The 15,868-nt window shown below is 48.5% G+C and overlaps 6 protein-coding genes across 6 annotated transcripts; 3 read left to right on the top strand and 3 right to left on the bottom strand.

Annotated features, from left to right (window-relative positions):
• Positions 1-1,247: 1,247 nt before the first annotated feature.
• On the bottom strand, positions 1,248-1,803 carry F9C07_5859 (uncharacterized protein; the record flags this gene model as incomplete). The annotated part of the gene is made up of 2 exons (XM_041294778.1): positions 1,248-1,426; positions 1,527-1,803. The coding sequence occupies 2 exons, from the start codon at positions 1,801-1,803 to the stop codon at positions 1,248-1,250; spliced, it is 456 nt and encodes a 151-aa protein (XP_041150404.1).
• Positions 1,804-2,243: 440 nt separating this feature from the next.
• F9C07_5858 (TB2/DP1, HVA22 family-domain-containing protein) lies at positions 2,244-3,333 on the bottom strand (the record flags this gene model as incomplete). The annotated part of the gene is made up of 3 exons (XM_041294769.1): positions 2,244-2,991; positions 3,051-3,200; positions 3,305-3,333. The coding sequence occupies 3 exons, from the start codon at positions 3,331-3,333 to the stop codon at positions 2,244-2,246; spliced, it is 927 nt and encodes a 308-aa protein (XP_041150403.1).
• Positions 3,334-4,484: 1,151 nt separating this feature from the next.
• F9C07_5857 (DUF833 domain protein) lies at positions 4,485-5,508 on the top strand (the record flags this gene model as incomplete). Its single annotated transcript, XM_041294771.1, has 2 exons — positions 4,485-4,550; positions 4,612-5,508. 2 exons carry the CDS (start codon positions 4,485-4,487, stop codon positions 5,506-5,508), a joined length of 963 nt encoding a protein of 320 aa, XP_041150402.1.
• Positions 5,509-7,079: 1,571 nt separating this feature from the next.
• On the top strand, positions 7,080-8,766 carry F9C07_5856 (putative extracellular endoglucanase/cellulase; the record flags this gene model as incomplete). The annotated part of the gene is made up of 5 exons (XM_041294770.1): positions 7,080-7,176; positions 7,227-7,435; positions 7,488-7,552; positions 7,611-7,708; positions 7,763-8,766. 5 exons carry the CDS (start codon positions 7,080-7,082, stop codon positions 8,764-8,766), a joined length of 1,473 nt encoding a protein of 490 aa, XP_041150401.1.
• Positions 8,767-10,822: 2,056 nt separating this feature from the next.
• F9C07_2281006 (uncharacterized protein) lies at positions 10,823-12,888 on the top strand. Its single transcript, XM_041287227.2, has one exon. It carries the CDS (start codon positions 11,464-11,466, stop codon positions 12,688-12,690), a length of 1,227 nt encoding a protein of 408 aa, XP_041150400.2. The 5' UTR covers positions 10,823-11,463; the 3' UTR covers positions 12,691-12,888.
• A 394-nt stretch (positions 12,889-13,282) lies between these two features.
• F9C07_5854 (putative cytochrome P450 family protein) lies at positions 13,283-14,927 on the bottom strand (the record flags this gene model as incomplete). The annotated part of the gene is made up of 2 exons (XM_041294768.1): positions 13,283-14,443; positions 14,532-14,927. 2 exons carry the CDS (start codon positions 14,925-14,927, stop codon positions 13,283-13,285), a joined length of 1,557 nt encoding a protein of 518 aa, XP_041150399.1.
• Between the last annotated feature and the right edge of the window lie 941 nt (positions 14,928-15,868).

The raw sequence follows: 15,868 nt of genomic DNA, 5'->3' as shown, positions 1-15,868 counted from the left end.
AGACAATCATGCTGCATCAGTTTACTCTATTCTATTTTCCCTCCCTTTTATTATTATACATATTTTGTTCCTTTCTTTTAAGAACAAGAAATGGCGGAAAGGAAAGAGAGGAAGATCGGACAGTTCTCCGTACAACGTACGGAGTATACCAAAAATACATACCACAATACGCACTCCACCTCAGGGAAGAGACAAAACAAGCTGAGTAGGAGCAAGTGACGGAGCCAAATACCATTAGTCTAGTCTAGATTAGGTGCTGGAAGGACTAACATTCAATCAATCATTCTCTCCAGCCGAACAATACAGAACCAGGCTGGTTACCCGATCGGGAACAAGTCGGGTTGAGGCGGACAAGAAAAAGCAGCGCCAAGCCGTCACTCATTCACGATTCAGACTCTCGGTCATTGCTCTTTGCTTGTTCAGCCAGTCAATGCGTCAGTCCTTTCAACTGTCGACTACTACAAAGTAGTATTGCCCTCCAACTGTGATTCATATTATGACTGTGAATCGTTTAGTTTTCCTTGATGATTGGCCACAGCAGCGCACTGGTACCTCTCACGGTCCAACGATCTATGCCAAGTGGAGCCTCATCATGAAAATTATCCATTCAAGAGGGATCATGAAGAGTGGTCGACACCTCAGGCGTGAATTGCCACGATCACCCAACCAACCGGACTTAAACCGAGACGGGGTTAGTGTACCAGAGTCACTGACTCGTCAGCCTCACTTCCATGGACGCCACCATCTATAACGCGTACACTCAACTTCACCGACTTCCGTTCAATAGTCAAAGGAGACTAGCTGCAAAAGCAGGGTCGGGTGTCGTTATTCTCATGTTCCTGCAAGGATCGATCGAATCTATGGGCGCGTTGGGCAGCCACCCTGCCGCTTAGTTGATACCGCAGATTGTATATTTATTTATAGCCGAGTATAGCATGATACAATAGTCATCCTGCTGACCAAAGTCTGTCATGCCGCAGTTCAGTCTAAGTCTACTATCTCTTGTAATAAACTTTAAAGGAACCTTGCTCTAGCTGTTGAAAGGTCTAAGTTGTTCAAAATCTGCTGATATTTCATTGTTCTAGGCAAACATATATATTGTCGTAACCGTAATCCATCCCTCATGATACCTAGTAGAGACCACAAGCATTCACTTTGACTCGCCTCAAACAAACTCAATGTTTACTATAAAGCTCACAGAATCACCATAGTATCGACGCAGAAACACTGTTCATCTATAATATTGTTTATCCCCGAAAGTATCTCCATGCCCCGGCCGCAGCTCGCGGCGCCAGAACCATACCTCGAGCCACGCCTTCGACAACAGTGCGTCCGTACCCCTTCATTGCAGTGCTCTGAACATACGCAAAGACCCCTTGTCTAGCAACAGGTGCCATGTGACTCTGCGCCCATGCAGCCGCTGAGCCTATCGCATGATGCGTCAGCAGCGGTCGCTATCTTTGACGAAATGTAGTAGATGACAGGCAGCGAAGAAAAAGGTATAGTTTTAAAAGAAAAAGACATACCAGCAGCTGGTCCAGCGCCTGTAAACCCAGCGACGTGCATAAGAGGTCCAGTAACCACGCCGGGGCAGAGAAAGGTCCCAACTTGCACCGCTCCCCAGAGAAGGCTCTTCGGGTTCTCTGAAACATATTGTGCGGTTTTGCTAGGAAGATTTGACCAGTCTACCTGGGATGCTTGGTCCACCACATGATTGGCAAATCCTTTGGAGGTGTTTAGGATGGACTCCGTGGAGAGATTGGACGGTTGGAGATGTGCTACGATTTGCTGCAGTCGTTCCATGATTCTGGAGAGTGAACGCTTGAAGCACTGCAGCTGAAGGCAAGGTTTATGGATCGAGGAGTAACTGACCAGAAAGAGGGTTCTTATAAGACTGACGCGTTACGGCACACCAAGTAGCTGGGCAGAGAAGCTAATCCTCGAGAAAAAGCAATGTCCCGGAGAGTGAAGACCTTGCGGGGGTTTGACGGGAAGAGGGGACGTAATGACGAGGCTGTTGATTTACTCCATGTTTTTCTGCATACGCGCCCACTCGCTAGCGCATACAACGACTGCGGCAAGGCGCATTTACCCCGTGAATAACAAGTCATTCAACCAATTAAAAATTCCCTTTCTAATTGTTCAGACCATCTATCCTGCATACACACAACCCATTTTGAATTCAGCAAAAACAAAAACAAAGACCGAAAGTTTGACAGAAGCGCGAAAGAGCCCGATCACGCTTAGTGAGAACCGCGGGATCGAGCCAATTCCTCCGCTGCTCGCACCGCATAGTCTACACCAGACGTCCAGTTGCTGCTGGTCGACTGATTACGGATATCCTCGGGCTCGATATGATCAAACGAGTTGTCGCTACGGTTCTTCCTCAAGGACGAGCCGTACGCGAGGTCATCATCACGTCCGTGCAGGTTTTGCTGTTCCTTCGCCAACGCATTGCGCAGCACCTCCAACATATCCTGCTGGTTCGAGAGGTATTTGGCCTTCTCATCATGAGACATGCCGGCCATATCACGGGGCAAGAAGGAGCCGCTGGCCGAGAGTTCCTCCGCCCGTGCCTCCGGAGTCTTACCGGTGGAGGTCATAGAGGCCACGGCCGAGCCAATGGCCGAAAGCCAGTCGTTGCCCTGGGCAGGAGTAGTGGCATTTCCTCCGGCAGCCGTCGGGACGTTGAACCGCGAGAGAAGCGACTGAGCGTATGCAGCAGGGCCTGTCGCCGGAGGCGGAGCGGCAGCCTGTTGGGCGGGCAGGTGGAAAACATTCTCGCGTACCCAATCCAGCCCCTGGTAAAAGTATTGGAGGCCCAGAGCCTTGGCACGCTCATGGGAGCGACCGATGAACTCTTCGATTTCTCGTTCGTGCTGGGCCAGGAACGGGTCCACGTAAGTCTGGTATAGGATTCTGGCACCCTGAGTCTGTGGCAGGACCAGATAGGAAAAGAAGAAGAGACGGATCCAGCTATAGAATGGAAGCCTGTATAGGTTGTACATTAGACACCTGTATCGTGGTGATTTCCGGTTGAGGTAACATACCATCCCAAAATCCAGACCGTCCAGGACTCAGCCATCAAAATGGCCGACAGGACCACCCAATACATCAACCATGGTGCGAGCTGAGAGGGGTTCGCCGAGCGGAGGGCTTTGAAAGAAGCGAAGATAGGGAAGAGGATCGTGATGATCGAGCTACGCATGAATTCCTGTTAGCATTCCCGAAGCAGGCAGAAGATTCTTGAGAGATATAGAGGCACAGTTCCGGGATTTCCGGAAATAGGAGTCATATCACTTACGACAATAAATCGGCGATGATACCAAACATGATGGAAGACGGAGAATATTTCACTGGCTTAGAAACGTCTCAAACGTGGCCGACGTGAATGAGTCGGTAAGGGTTGGTAGAATCTTTGGCGGTCAGGGAAGCCTTTGCTTTTGCGGGGCAAAAGAAATATGATCGACGAGGCTTCACGCGACCAGCTGAGGGCGGAATAAGAAGCGGCCAGCCGCAATGGCAACTAGAGAAAGAGAGGAGAGGAGAAATATGATTTTGAAGGAAGGGTGGTTAGGGGAAAGAAAGAAAAGGCCAACACGACACGACGGTGGTTGCCTTAAGGGAGATCAGCCCTACTGTGATCCATCCACTATTACTCTTACAAGTTTAGTAGATGGAGCTGGAAGAACCATCGACGAGATTAGGGCAACTTTCCCATTTCCGGGATTACGATTGCAGCGAATCACACTCTGCTTGACGTCATGATTTAAGGTTCGTCAAATGCCTGCAAAAAGTTTATCCGGACGATATATGAAGATATATAACTAATAGCATATATTGGATGAAGCTGAGGTGTTGCTGGTCAAAAGCAACGTGGTTGCTTTGCTATTAATTACTACTGAAACTTGTCCGCAGGAAATTGGCTTGGGTGTTCATATCCAGTCTTCTGACTACGCTTCCAGGTCATCCTACTACGTGTCGAATCTTCCAAACAAACGCCAAACAAAACCGTCAGTTCATTCAAGATATGACCCGAAGGTTTGTGTAGTACCTTGCAGGAGAGAGTATGTCTCAAATCGTACTTTTTTGCATCTCAAAATAACTCAATGTGCTGAGTCAACTAGCTAATCACGTGAGACGCTGCTATTTGAGGAAGCGAGCCCCACACCGGTGGGTCCCGATGACGGAGCACCAGACAGGCGGTGAGGGGAATCTGCCGGCAGGGTCTCTGCCCGATGACTTCAGTGCCTGTAGTTCTCGTGTCTTTCCCTCACGACTTCCACGAATTTGGAAATTTGATGCCTGTATATCTTTGATGACCTTCCTATAATATTATTTACGAAATACATCAAGATTTGAACATATCTGTGACCAAGAAACTGGTAGTTCATACCCAATAACGGTGCTCCCCCTCCAAGCAGCACTATACCCTTGTCTCACACCCGCCCACGATAACGACCTGAACCTCCCGAGCCGTTGAAATGTGCATTGCATTAATATCTACAGCCCATCCATCTTATTCGCTTATTGTTATCGACAACAGGGATGTATGCGATTGAACCACCTGCAACAGGAACAACTGATACGTCGTGACCTAACAATGTCTAGGAATACCTGCGTCGACCGACCGCCCCAGCTGATTGGTGGCCCGGATCAAACTCCAATATATTGGGTGGCCGAGACCTAGCACGTGCTACACAAGGAACATGGATGGGAATCACGAAGGAGGGAAAAATTGCCGTTTTGACGAACTATCGTGAAGATACGTCCGAAAAGGCTACCGGCACACAAAGTCGAGGTGCTATCGTCAACGGCTGGCTTACGGTCGCCCCTGAGCCTAGAGAATCTACTCGGGACTTTGCGCAGCGGATGGTAGCAAGTGCCACGGCGAGAAACGTCGGGGGATTTAGCCTGGTGTGCGGCTATGTCAATGAGCCATTGGCTGTGATCTCCAATCGCTCATCTAATATAGACCAGGTTACCTGGTTGGCGACAGAAAATGGCCAAACAGTGGGGCTAAGCAACACACATTTTGATGACCGCTCCTGGCCAAAGATCATCGATGGCGAGAAGCTGATGATTGAAGCTATCCAGGCACACGTTGGGGCCGGAGAAGATGAAGATGGACTAATTGATAGACTACTTGGGTTATTAAGCAAGAATACGCTCCCTAACCTTTCCGAAGGTGCAACTGCGGAAGACTATCTCCCGCACTTTAGGAAGAGTATTTTCATCCCCAAGCTTGGGGTTAAGGAGGTACATGCGAGGTCAGCTGATGGAGTAGCCGTGCCTTGTGCCGAGGAAAAAGCGACTGGAGCCAAGCAGGGCGATGAGCTGGACCAGTCATACTTGCATGGTGCGTACGGTACCCAAAAGCAAACCGTTATCCTTGTAAGTAAAGACGGACGAGTGAGGTACTTTGAACGCACCCTTTATGACAATGAGGTGAACGCTATTCCACTTGGCAACGGAGACCGATCATACGAGTTCCAAGTAAACCAATAATCATTTCAACGGCCTATCTTGGCTGTCCTGCTCTTCTCCGCCGTGATGATTGATTCTTGTACATACATAGCAAAATTGACATGATGCCCAATTTTACTCTCATTTTGCAGTCGAGCACATCTCACCTTCACTCTAGGTATTGTACAGTGGAGTCGTCACTGTAGTAATGATAGTAGTGCTAACAATAATATGGATAGTAGTAGGAGCGTTGTCAATAGTAATCACTATTATCCACCCAAATGCAAGGGCCGAGTTCCCCTTTGCACGTGTTGGCCTTGACTCATGCCAGATCAGGTGCATGTCGAGTCACGCAACATTCGGCGATTTTAAATCAGTCTCGGTTCCTTTGATATGATCCCACAGTCTTTGCTTGGAAAGATCTCTCGCCACATGGCGCAGAGGGTCATTTGGTCTTGATTCTGCTCAGCCCCTTTCCTCTTACGCATGCACTCGGACGTACAATGTAAGATTCGACAAATTCGCGGTATATGTTGATAACGAATCCACAGAGACGGAGATTTTTTTTTTTTGGTTCCGTGCAGCGCTCGCATCCAAGTCAACTACCAGCTATGATTAGTTTCAAGCCTATCACGGGGGCCCTGGGAGCTAATGTCTCATAGTAAGCGCTCCTCAATCGATTGTACCAGCGTCCGATGATCCTTCCACGGTTCTTACCGTTTCAGTTTCATCGAACAAGCTTTGCTAAGATTTCACCTAATCCCTGGTGTTGCCCACTATTCCAATGTTGGCCGTTAAGGAACTTGCCGAGCACCCACAACGGATTTTGTCGAGGTTCCTCCACCAATCTGCGGAGCTTCTTCGTGTTTCATCTTGATAACATATTTCGCTCACTATGCGCCTGGCCCCACGAAGCTGGATCTGTAATTTGCCGCAGTTTTGCCATAAGAGCGAATAATCAGATTTCTGCCAGACTGGATCCATTCGAATTAATTGCTTAGTCTGGCTTATTGATGGTTAGGCGTGCCCTAAGTAATCGACTATTGGCGCAGGAGCTTGATTCATTTCCGCCGGTCCCACAAGTCCGTGCTTCATAGATGAACGGCGATAACATCGCGATGTCTTGAGACCATTCATTAGCACCACCGGAACTCTCTTAATGGTTTCTGACATACTGTTCCTTTTATTAGGCCCCTGAATTATATTAAAATAGCCGACTACTAGCTAGCTTGAACGCCTCTTCATATCGAGCAGGCAACAACTTATCGGCCCACGGGGGCACTCGGGAATGTGTTCCATCTTAGGAAATGCGCACACTAAGGAAACCGATTCTGAATCAGCCCACAGGTTAGCTGTCTCAGAATTCTAGTAGAACTTCTACGGTAGAATTTCTGGATGAGATTAATGTGGAGACCTGCGGAATCACCGGATATTTCTCTTTCCAAGCCCGAATGCATATAAAAATGTATGACTTGCAACGTTTTCTGGCGATGCTCTAACACTCGAAGCTCAAGACTGGTTCTTGTCATTCATTCATTCATTTTGTCCTTTATTCCTTCGCTCTTTTCGTCATTCTTTTCTTCTCCGACAAGCTCGGCATACATTCATTCAAAATGAGAATTGGCAACTTGATCGTGGCTGCAAGTGCTGCAAGCCTGGTGCATGCGTATCCCACGCGTGATATCAAAAAGCGTGGCTCGGGATTCACCTGTACGTCAAGTATTGACTCTGAAGTTACTGGATCTAACGAATGAGCTTAGGGGTCGGCGTTAGCGAATCTGGCGCTGAGTTCGGATCCAGCATCCCAGGAACACTGGGCACCGACTACACTTGGCCTGATACATCTAAGATTCAGGTTCTGAGGGATGATGGAATGAACGTCTTCCGTATTCCCTTCCTCATGGAGCGTTTGGCACCCAACCAGATGACTGGATCTCTGGACGCGACCTATTTGAAGGACCTGAAATCTGTATGTCCACACCCGATGGATGGTCATACAATATTAACTAACGCCTCTGTAGACTGTCCAAGCCGTCACTGATAGCGGTGCTTACGCCGTTCTCGACCCCCACAACTACGGACGATAGTAAGACCATCCATAGTTTATGTGGTGAGAGGCTATATGAAGCTAAACAATTACATAGCTCTGGAAGTATCATTTCTTCTACTTCTGACTTTAAAACATTCTGGAAGACCGTCGCTGGAGAATTTGCATCGAACGAGAAGGTCATCTTCGATACTAGTGAGACAAGGACACCGCCTGCTCCCAAGGGGATTTGAATACTAACATATGCAGACAACGAGTACCACGATATGGAACAGTCTCTCGTCCTTAGCCTAAACCAGGCCGCCATTGACGGCATTCGCGCGGCTGGAGCCACGACCCAATACATTTTTGTTGAGGGCAATTCGTACTCGGGTGCTTGGAAGTGGGCCGATACCAACGACAACCTCAGTCAATTGACTGACCCGCAAGACAAGATTGTCTACGAGATGCACCAGTATCTCGATTCGGATGGCTCTGGTACCTCCGAGACCTGTGCCAGCTCAACCATCGGCAAGGAGAGGCTGCAGACCGCCACGGAGTGGTTGAAGACCAACAACAAGAAGGGTTTCCTGGGTGAATTCGCCGGCGGTGTCAACGAGCAGTGCGAGCAGGCTGTCGAGGGTCTCCTCTCTTACATGTCAGACAACTCCGACGTCTGGATGGGTGCCGAATGGTGGTCGGCTGGCCCCTGGTGGGGTTCCTACATGTACAGCATGGAGCCGACTGACGGAACTGCTTACTCTACATACCTCCCTATCCTGAAGAAATACTTCGTGGACGGCACTGGCGCTAGCACCAGCTCATCGGCCACTTCCGCAGCCCCCTCAACTGCAGCTGCCAGCACCTCTACCTCTGTCAGTGCCTCGACTTCCTCTGCATCCTCGACTACCATCAGTGCTGTCGAGTCCTCCTCCACTAGTAGTGTTGCCGAAGCCCCCTCAACCACCTCGGGAGTTGTCACTGCCACGCCTACCCCATCTCACCCAGCCCCTCAGCCAACCTCCAACTCGTCCAGCGCTTCATCAGGTGCGCCCACAAGCAGCGCCCCGACGACTCTTGCGACTTCCCCGGCCTGTGGATACCAAACCACTGTCACTGTGACCGCCAGCAGATCAACCGCAGCACCCAGCAGCTCCGCAGGCGCCGTCGCCCACTACTACCAGTGCGGTGGAATCAACTACAGCGGACCCACCACCTGCGAGAGCGGCTACACCTGCGTCAAGCAGAACCCCTACTACAGCCAGTGCCTGTAAAAGGGCCCTAAGGACGGTGATGTGGTGAGTTGTTGAATCAATCGAATTCTTCACTTCATTTGTACATATTACCAGCTTCAGTCTTGAGTAGAGCTCATCAAAATATACTCTCTGTCAATCATTGAAGGTTATCCATACAACCTACACTAAAACTATAGAATCTGAAAGAGAACCAGGGTAAACATTTCTCTAAAGCCGAAAATACTTCCATTTCAAATAGACCTATCGACCTTATGTAGATCGTACCCTCAACGGAACGAACATTTTCGAGCAATAAAGCCAAAAGCAGATAACTCACAGGCCAGACCTCGCCACCAAATGAAGATGAAAGCCAATCCACTGAGAGTATCCAACGCTCTTACTCAGCCATCTTTTCCACTAATTGAGATTTAGTCCCGTATTTTCTCCTTAGAGCTTTACACCACACAAAACATCACTCTGGGAGTCTTGAACCCTCCAATGTCTTTAAAGATCAACAGCAGCTCCTGTTTGTAAAGTCAATACCGCCATAGGAGACATGCACTGCAGCTGCAGTGCATGTTTTGGAGTCTCTAGTCGGTTGGTATAATGAGATTGTAGTTGCTGGATTGTGGTCTGACATGTTGGTATGGGTTATATTACATGGTCCAACTGGTATTATGTTAAAAGGTTGATGTAGGAGTTTAGGAAGTGCATATCATGTTTTGTTAGTGTGAATCACACTTCTAGTAACCTGATTACACTTCGAACGGCTAAGTTAAACCAAAACCACGTCGGTCAAACAACCATCCTTGAGCCACTCAGGATCTAGAGGCCGCTGTAATGTAGTGTCATGTAAGCAGAAAAGCCTAACCCTTCGCTAGACAAGTGACTGATTTACACATGGCGTAACGAGAAGACCGTTTGGCACAATATCTTCGGACACATATCCCATCCTAACATATGCCATATGTAGACAGCTAGGCAGGACTATTCCATCTTCTCCATGGTACACACGGTCCTTCAGTGTTCTATTATCATGGTACATGAAAGGTATTACACAAGCCATATGTGATGGGTTTGATATCAAGACACTACCGAGCGTGGTCCCAATGATTCTGGCACAGAACTGACATCCCTTCTCAGCACTATCCTTCGATTCACTGAGCTTGAGATGAGAAGTTGTAGTTCTTTTGTGATTCTCCGGGACTAGGAATTTGGATCATAAGTGCGGAGCACCTTCCACAGAGACTCGGTGGGCTCTCTATCGTCCGGCGTTGCAACACAGCTTCGGACCTTCTATCACAGAAAGTATATATCAAAAAGAATATTAGTCTATTGATATCTTACTGGAGCTGATTTGCAGGGGGAAATGAGGGTCTGTATGGCCTGGCTTAAGCAGAGCGATTTGGTTGTTTTATTCATTTACCATCTTAGCACAGGCAGTCCAATAATGTAGACAGGCGAAGTCAGGGTCGAAATAGCGACTAGCTTGACAGTGGAAAGGTACACAATAGGTCTGCAATGGTATTATATCTGCCAGGCTTCCACTCAGAGTAGAGCGTTGATCAGATCCATCATCTCAATCTATGCACTCGACAATACTTTTCAGAGAGTAGACGCTTGGTCAAATGACAAAGACAAATAAAGGATTAAATTGGTGTAAGAGGTCTATAATAGAGTAGGATTATCTGTGTATTTCACTTCAACTCTCTAATAACTATTCAAAGGCTATTTTTTGTAAGAAGTTCAGGGTATAAAAGTAACATTTAGAACCATATAGTCAGGGTGACCTGCGAAACCAGCTCAGCTTGCCTACCTTAGCCCATTTTGCTCATGTCCAAAAGTTCCAAGCTAATATTGGGTAGAAGATCAATCCAGTAGTCAATCAATAACGTAACCCACCACCGGCTGAACCTGGACGCCCCCGCGTATCCTTACCTAGTCGACAGACCTTCTACCTGAATAGTATATCCTACGTTGCGCTAAAGCGAAGGTTGGCGTTAATCATATCGATAAGCCTGATTTTATTGATAGATTTGTTTGAAGCTTGTTACAGCTGCATTAAAATCAGAGACTATGTAAAATGACTCTAGAGGTGCTGGTATAGTTCTACTTAGTATATGAAGAGTGCTTGAAGGGCTTGAGATTCAACAAAGACTCCTACCAGTAGTGGACCAAGCCGCCGATCAACAATTCCAGCTCTAAGAACGCCTCATAATATAAAATGGTATTCTGTCCATAGACCAAGTGCTGGTGGGTGAATCCTGAGGCTCCCAAGAAGTTACGCATTAGGAATAGTGACGATACCTGGCTAGGTAGGAAGTGGAGACGATCTAACACCGTATCCTAGAGTATTTTGCATACTTATTACCCCATGGGATCTACTTAGCTATAAAATGTGGGGATACATAGTCCGAAGTATTCTGTTTGCCACAATAGCAGTTGCTACGTGAGAAGTGACGTTGGCAACTGTCTGATGCAACATCCGAGTAGTGTTTGTCTCACGCAGTAACGAAAGTCTATATTGGCTTACATACCATGATTGATTAGAAGACATTTTATCTTCTTGGGCTTGGGAATATGGAACCGAGGACTCAAAGATGGGAAACCGAGGTGTATGGGCTTGAGTAATCCTGCTGGAGAGTCTTTCTCCCCCCTCATCGAGGGGTATAAAGCAAGACAGTTCCAGGTCGTATCTCTCATTAACTATCTTTGTCTCGATATTGTTACCTAAGAATGTCTCCAGTCCAAGTCCCAAAGCCAAACACCGACGCCATGGGACGGGATAGTCCAGTTCCCAAGGGGTTAAACAAAGACGTTGGTCTTGTGTACAAAAGAGCTGTTCAAGTGATGGTGACCGTGATAGTGATTTTCTTTGCACCTTTGTCATTCACCTACTTCTTTGATAAGACACATACATCCAACCTGAGCGACAAAGCCCTGGCCGTCCTCATATCCCCAGAATTTGCGTATGGGGCAGGCTCGGGCACTATGTCCGATGTCAATGGGAGTCAAATGATAGTATATCTGCGCAACCTCACTGCGATGTTCCCTCACACGATTGCTGGCTCTATAGCCATCACTGTTGGTCTGGTTCAATTCAACACAACCCTACAGTTCAAGTATCCTGTGATCCATCGATGGCTCGGGAGGTTATATGCCCTATGCGTCGTCATCATCAGTTGGTCTTCGATGTCTTACATAGCCGATGCCATGCCAACCAAGGAAGTTTTCTCCGGTGACCCCTTCGCATACATACTCTCGTCGCTATCAATCAGTGTCCCAATAACAATGGCCTGTGCCATCTATGCCATTTGGAATGGCGACATTGGCACCCACCGAGAATTCATGGTCCTGAACTACGCATTCATGTTATCAGCACCCATCCCGCGAGTACAGTGGATAACACTAGGTCGACTTTGGGGAGAAAACAAATACATCGTCAACCTATACTCTCCAATATTCAGCGGCCCATTCCTAGTCGCAGCATCCATATTCTACCTCCGTCAACGACATGTCCGCCCCTCAAGCCCGCTCCTGACCAGCCCAAATGCCCGCCTAACAGCAGCAGCGAGCGGGTTCCTCGGCCTTCTCTTTCTGCTCACCAAAGGCCCAAGCATCACCGGAGGATCTCACCCCAAAGCCTTCTGGTTAGCACTAGTACCACAGCTGACCTTTTATATGACCTTATTCACTGCCTTCGCGCGAGCCGCAAAACGTCGCGGAGACATGAGATCCTATACCGCTTGGGTAACTTACCAGAACGGGCTGATTAGCGCACCGTTGTGGAGTGTGTTTGTCATGTATATGGCTCGTGATCGTATGGGCTGTTCTGAGGAAAGTCTTGGGATGATCACTGTTTCTGGAGGTGTTACGCAGGGATTGTTTATCTCGTTTATGGTTTATGTGTTTGCGACCTCGAATTTGGTTAACCGGGCCCTTCGGTCTGTTAAGAGTCGCTAGGTGTCATCTACTTTGGATTTAGCTTGTTTCTTATGGTCTGAGGGCTTAGCATGCTATGCTATTGGGGTTGGTGTTTATAGTTGCAGTGCACATAACAACCTGGGTGCGGATTGAAGCCGAATGCAATTACACTCTACTGACCCCAGAAACCCTGCCCTAACCCGCCCGTCCCCGGGACTAAGGAATGTACAGTCTGTCCCCCATTTCTTTGATCACTTTGTTTGTAGATCACTAGACACCCTCTTATCTATATCCTGTAATTCTTATATGTTATCACTGTATATAGTTCTATCGGCAAGGATTTAGTGGATGAATGTAGAAGGAAACCGGTTTTGCTTCTCCAGAGTGCAGACCTTTGTGGCAACGACTGTTTTCTGCATGATCTATCTTTAGCATTGTACTGTGATACTTCCATAGAGTAGGCTCCATGGTGAGTACTACTAAGGGAAGACGCATTGGGTACGGTCGAAGTTTGTACATATTACTAGCTTCAGGCCCGGGTTAACCTATCGTATTATTTTCAAGATGAAAAGCAAAATCATTAGACTAGGTCGTGAATATACCAATCGACAAACACCAGAAAAGGCATACCCTAAGCCCCCTCCCTCAACCTAACAATCACATTCTCCCACGGCGCACTAGTAAGTGTAGCATTAAACCGAATCTCCCTCTCCGGCCTCGCGTCCACAATCTGGTCAAACCTCTGCAAAAGCCGAACAAGCACATATCCAGCCTCAGTAAGCGCGAACTGCTGCCCGATACAGATTCTTGGACCTCCGTTAAACGGCAAATACTCCCATCCAACTTTGAGATCCTCCCAGCGGTCCGGGTTGAACACCTCCGCGTCCGCGCCCCAGATATCCTTCCGTCGGTGTGTGACAAACACGCTATACACGACGGGCTGGCCCTTGCGGACGTACACGGGTTCGGAGCCGTCCGGGCCTCCGCCGCGGGGGAGGGTGGTATCCTTCAACGCGACGCGGCGGTTCCCCGGAACGATGGGGTAAAGACGGAGGACCTCGTTCATGAAGTAGTGGAGATAACGACAGGATTTGAGCGAAGAGAAGGTGATGTTCCTTGGATTTCTATAGTCACCAAAGTCGGCCAGGATAGTGTTGCGGAGTTTCTGGAAGATATCTGGATGGCGCGCGAGGAGGAGAACGCACCAGCTCAGCAGCGAAGCGGTAGTATCTCTACCCGCGAGGAGGATGTTGAGAAGTTGAGAGCGGAGTTCGACGGGGTCTTGCGTTGCGGTAGTCAGACCGTGGAGGAAGACGTAGTGGTCCGAGTTTCTCTTTTCGGGGTCAATTTTGCCTTCTTTTACAGCGGCTAATGCGGCGTCAACGAACCGGTCGACGTAGGCGTGCACGAAGCGGTCAGTTTCGCGGCTTTCTTTGTTGTTTACTATCCAGTAGAGCTTTTCGAAGCGCGCGCGCTGCGCGGCGTACCATTGGCCGCGGTCGAAGTAGGAGGGGAATTTGTCTTCGATGATTCTACTACCGCTTAGTGCGGCGGTCTGGCTTTCGACGCTATCGCCGAAGAGGAATTCCGTGGCGGAGTCGATAGTTAGTCGGAAGAAAATGCTTTGGATGTCAATTTCGGGGGTCCATTTGGTGGCAGGGTCAGCGAGCATGCCGGCCATGGCTTTTTGGACGTGGCGTTCTTCGAGATCGAGGTCGCTGACTTGATCGCGGGTAAACTGTGGGCGGAGAAGTGACCGCGATCGCGACCAGGCTTCGCCGTCTGTTGAGAACTGAATTTAAATTAGCGGTATTAGTGGTCGCCGTGATATGTTTGATATGGATCTATGCTGTGTGGGGCAGAGGTGAAAAGGAACTCACGATGCCGGACCCCAACAGCGGGTGCAGGCTATTTCTTCTGAGACTCCCGAGCTCAAATTCCTTGAATTGTGTAGCCAGAATGGCCTGCATGTTCTTCGGGTCAGAAGTAAAGATGCTCTCCCTTCCCATCTGGCGGAGGCGGAAGGTCGACACATATCGCCCTTCACGGGCGGTCATGGTCTCGACGCGCTGTGCTGATAAAACCGGGATGAGTTTCTCCTTGTCGGCGCGCAGAACTTCTTTCAGCGTGTTGATGCCGAGTATATCACCCGGATAGGTGGGGATAGCACCGCAGTGCCACTTGCGAGCATTCTGAGCATGACGAAGACTTGTAAAGATTGACCACACGAGACGAAAGACCACCGCGAGGGCGGCAAGAATGAGAAGGGGAATCATGACAGCCTTTTTTCTTTCCCCTGTGGGACTTGATGCGGTGCAACGAAGCGGACAAAGAGTGGATGTACAGCGATATTTAGCCCTCCAGATTGATCGGTTCTACCTCGGGCGATAAAATCATCACCGAGGGTACAGGCACAGAAGTGGAGAAGGATCCTGGTCTAGTGCTGCAAAGGAGACGAGTGACATGGCTGAAATGAATTAATCCCCATCTCGTTATACCCCATATAGATGACTTCATATTAATGCCGCAGCCATTGGCTTAGGCCAGCCGGACCACTGTCCCACCAAGTCATCATCGCGCACACTCCATTAGGTGACACTTGGAGCTGTAACCCACTTCGGCAACGACGAAGCGCCGATCCCTCTTAACTTGGTCATGATTAACGGGATAGATCTTGGTCGGAGTGGTCCGAGAGTATTGATATTTGCACTATCACTGGCCGGTGTTTGGGAGGGGGTGATCGGAGTCCGGGTCCGGGGAGGCCGAATATGACCTTTAGGGGATCATGTGATGGAATGTCCCAGTGACATTGACCTTGATCAAACTTGGATGTCATGTACTATGACATATCCTAAGGCAGTAAGGCTGCTACCTAAATGATCCTGAGGGATCCATTCCATATGACTTCTCTTGGCAATGGATAATTGTCAGCCGATCGGATTGTTATGTTTCTTTTTTTTACTTCAGGTCCACCAACAGTTTCACGTTTATTGATGTATCTCAATTTCTCAACTCCTTTCTTTTTTGGTCCCTACCTCCTTCTCTATCTTACCATTTTCATCTATCTCTTCTTCATGCCTTCCTCCTACTAGAGAATAACACAATCGCCGTACATTGATCCTATGCCCTACAAGAGTTGTACGGCACTGCATACTACAGCCCCGGCAATATTTGGTTTCTCACTATGCCTGACAATCTTTACGGCTCTTCAAATTCA

This window comes from Aspergillus flavus, chromosome 7, assembly GCF_009017415.1.
Source record: "Aspergillus flavus chromosome 7, complete sequence".
NCBI lineage: Eukaryota > Fungi > Ascomycota > Eurotiomycetes > Eurotiales > Aspergillaceae > Aspergillus > Aspergillus flavus.
Note: the sequence above shows the minus strand (reverse complement) of the source record. Positions and strands in the feature narration are given on the sequence as shown.

What these genes read in the sequence shown, in the direction of transcription:
- F9C07_2281006 (XM_041287227.2), top strand. Translation starts at nt 11,464, where the DNA reads ATGTCTCCAGTCCAAGTCCCAAAGCCAAACACCGACGCCATGGGACGG.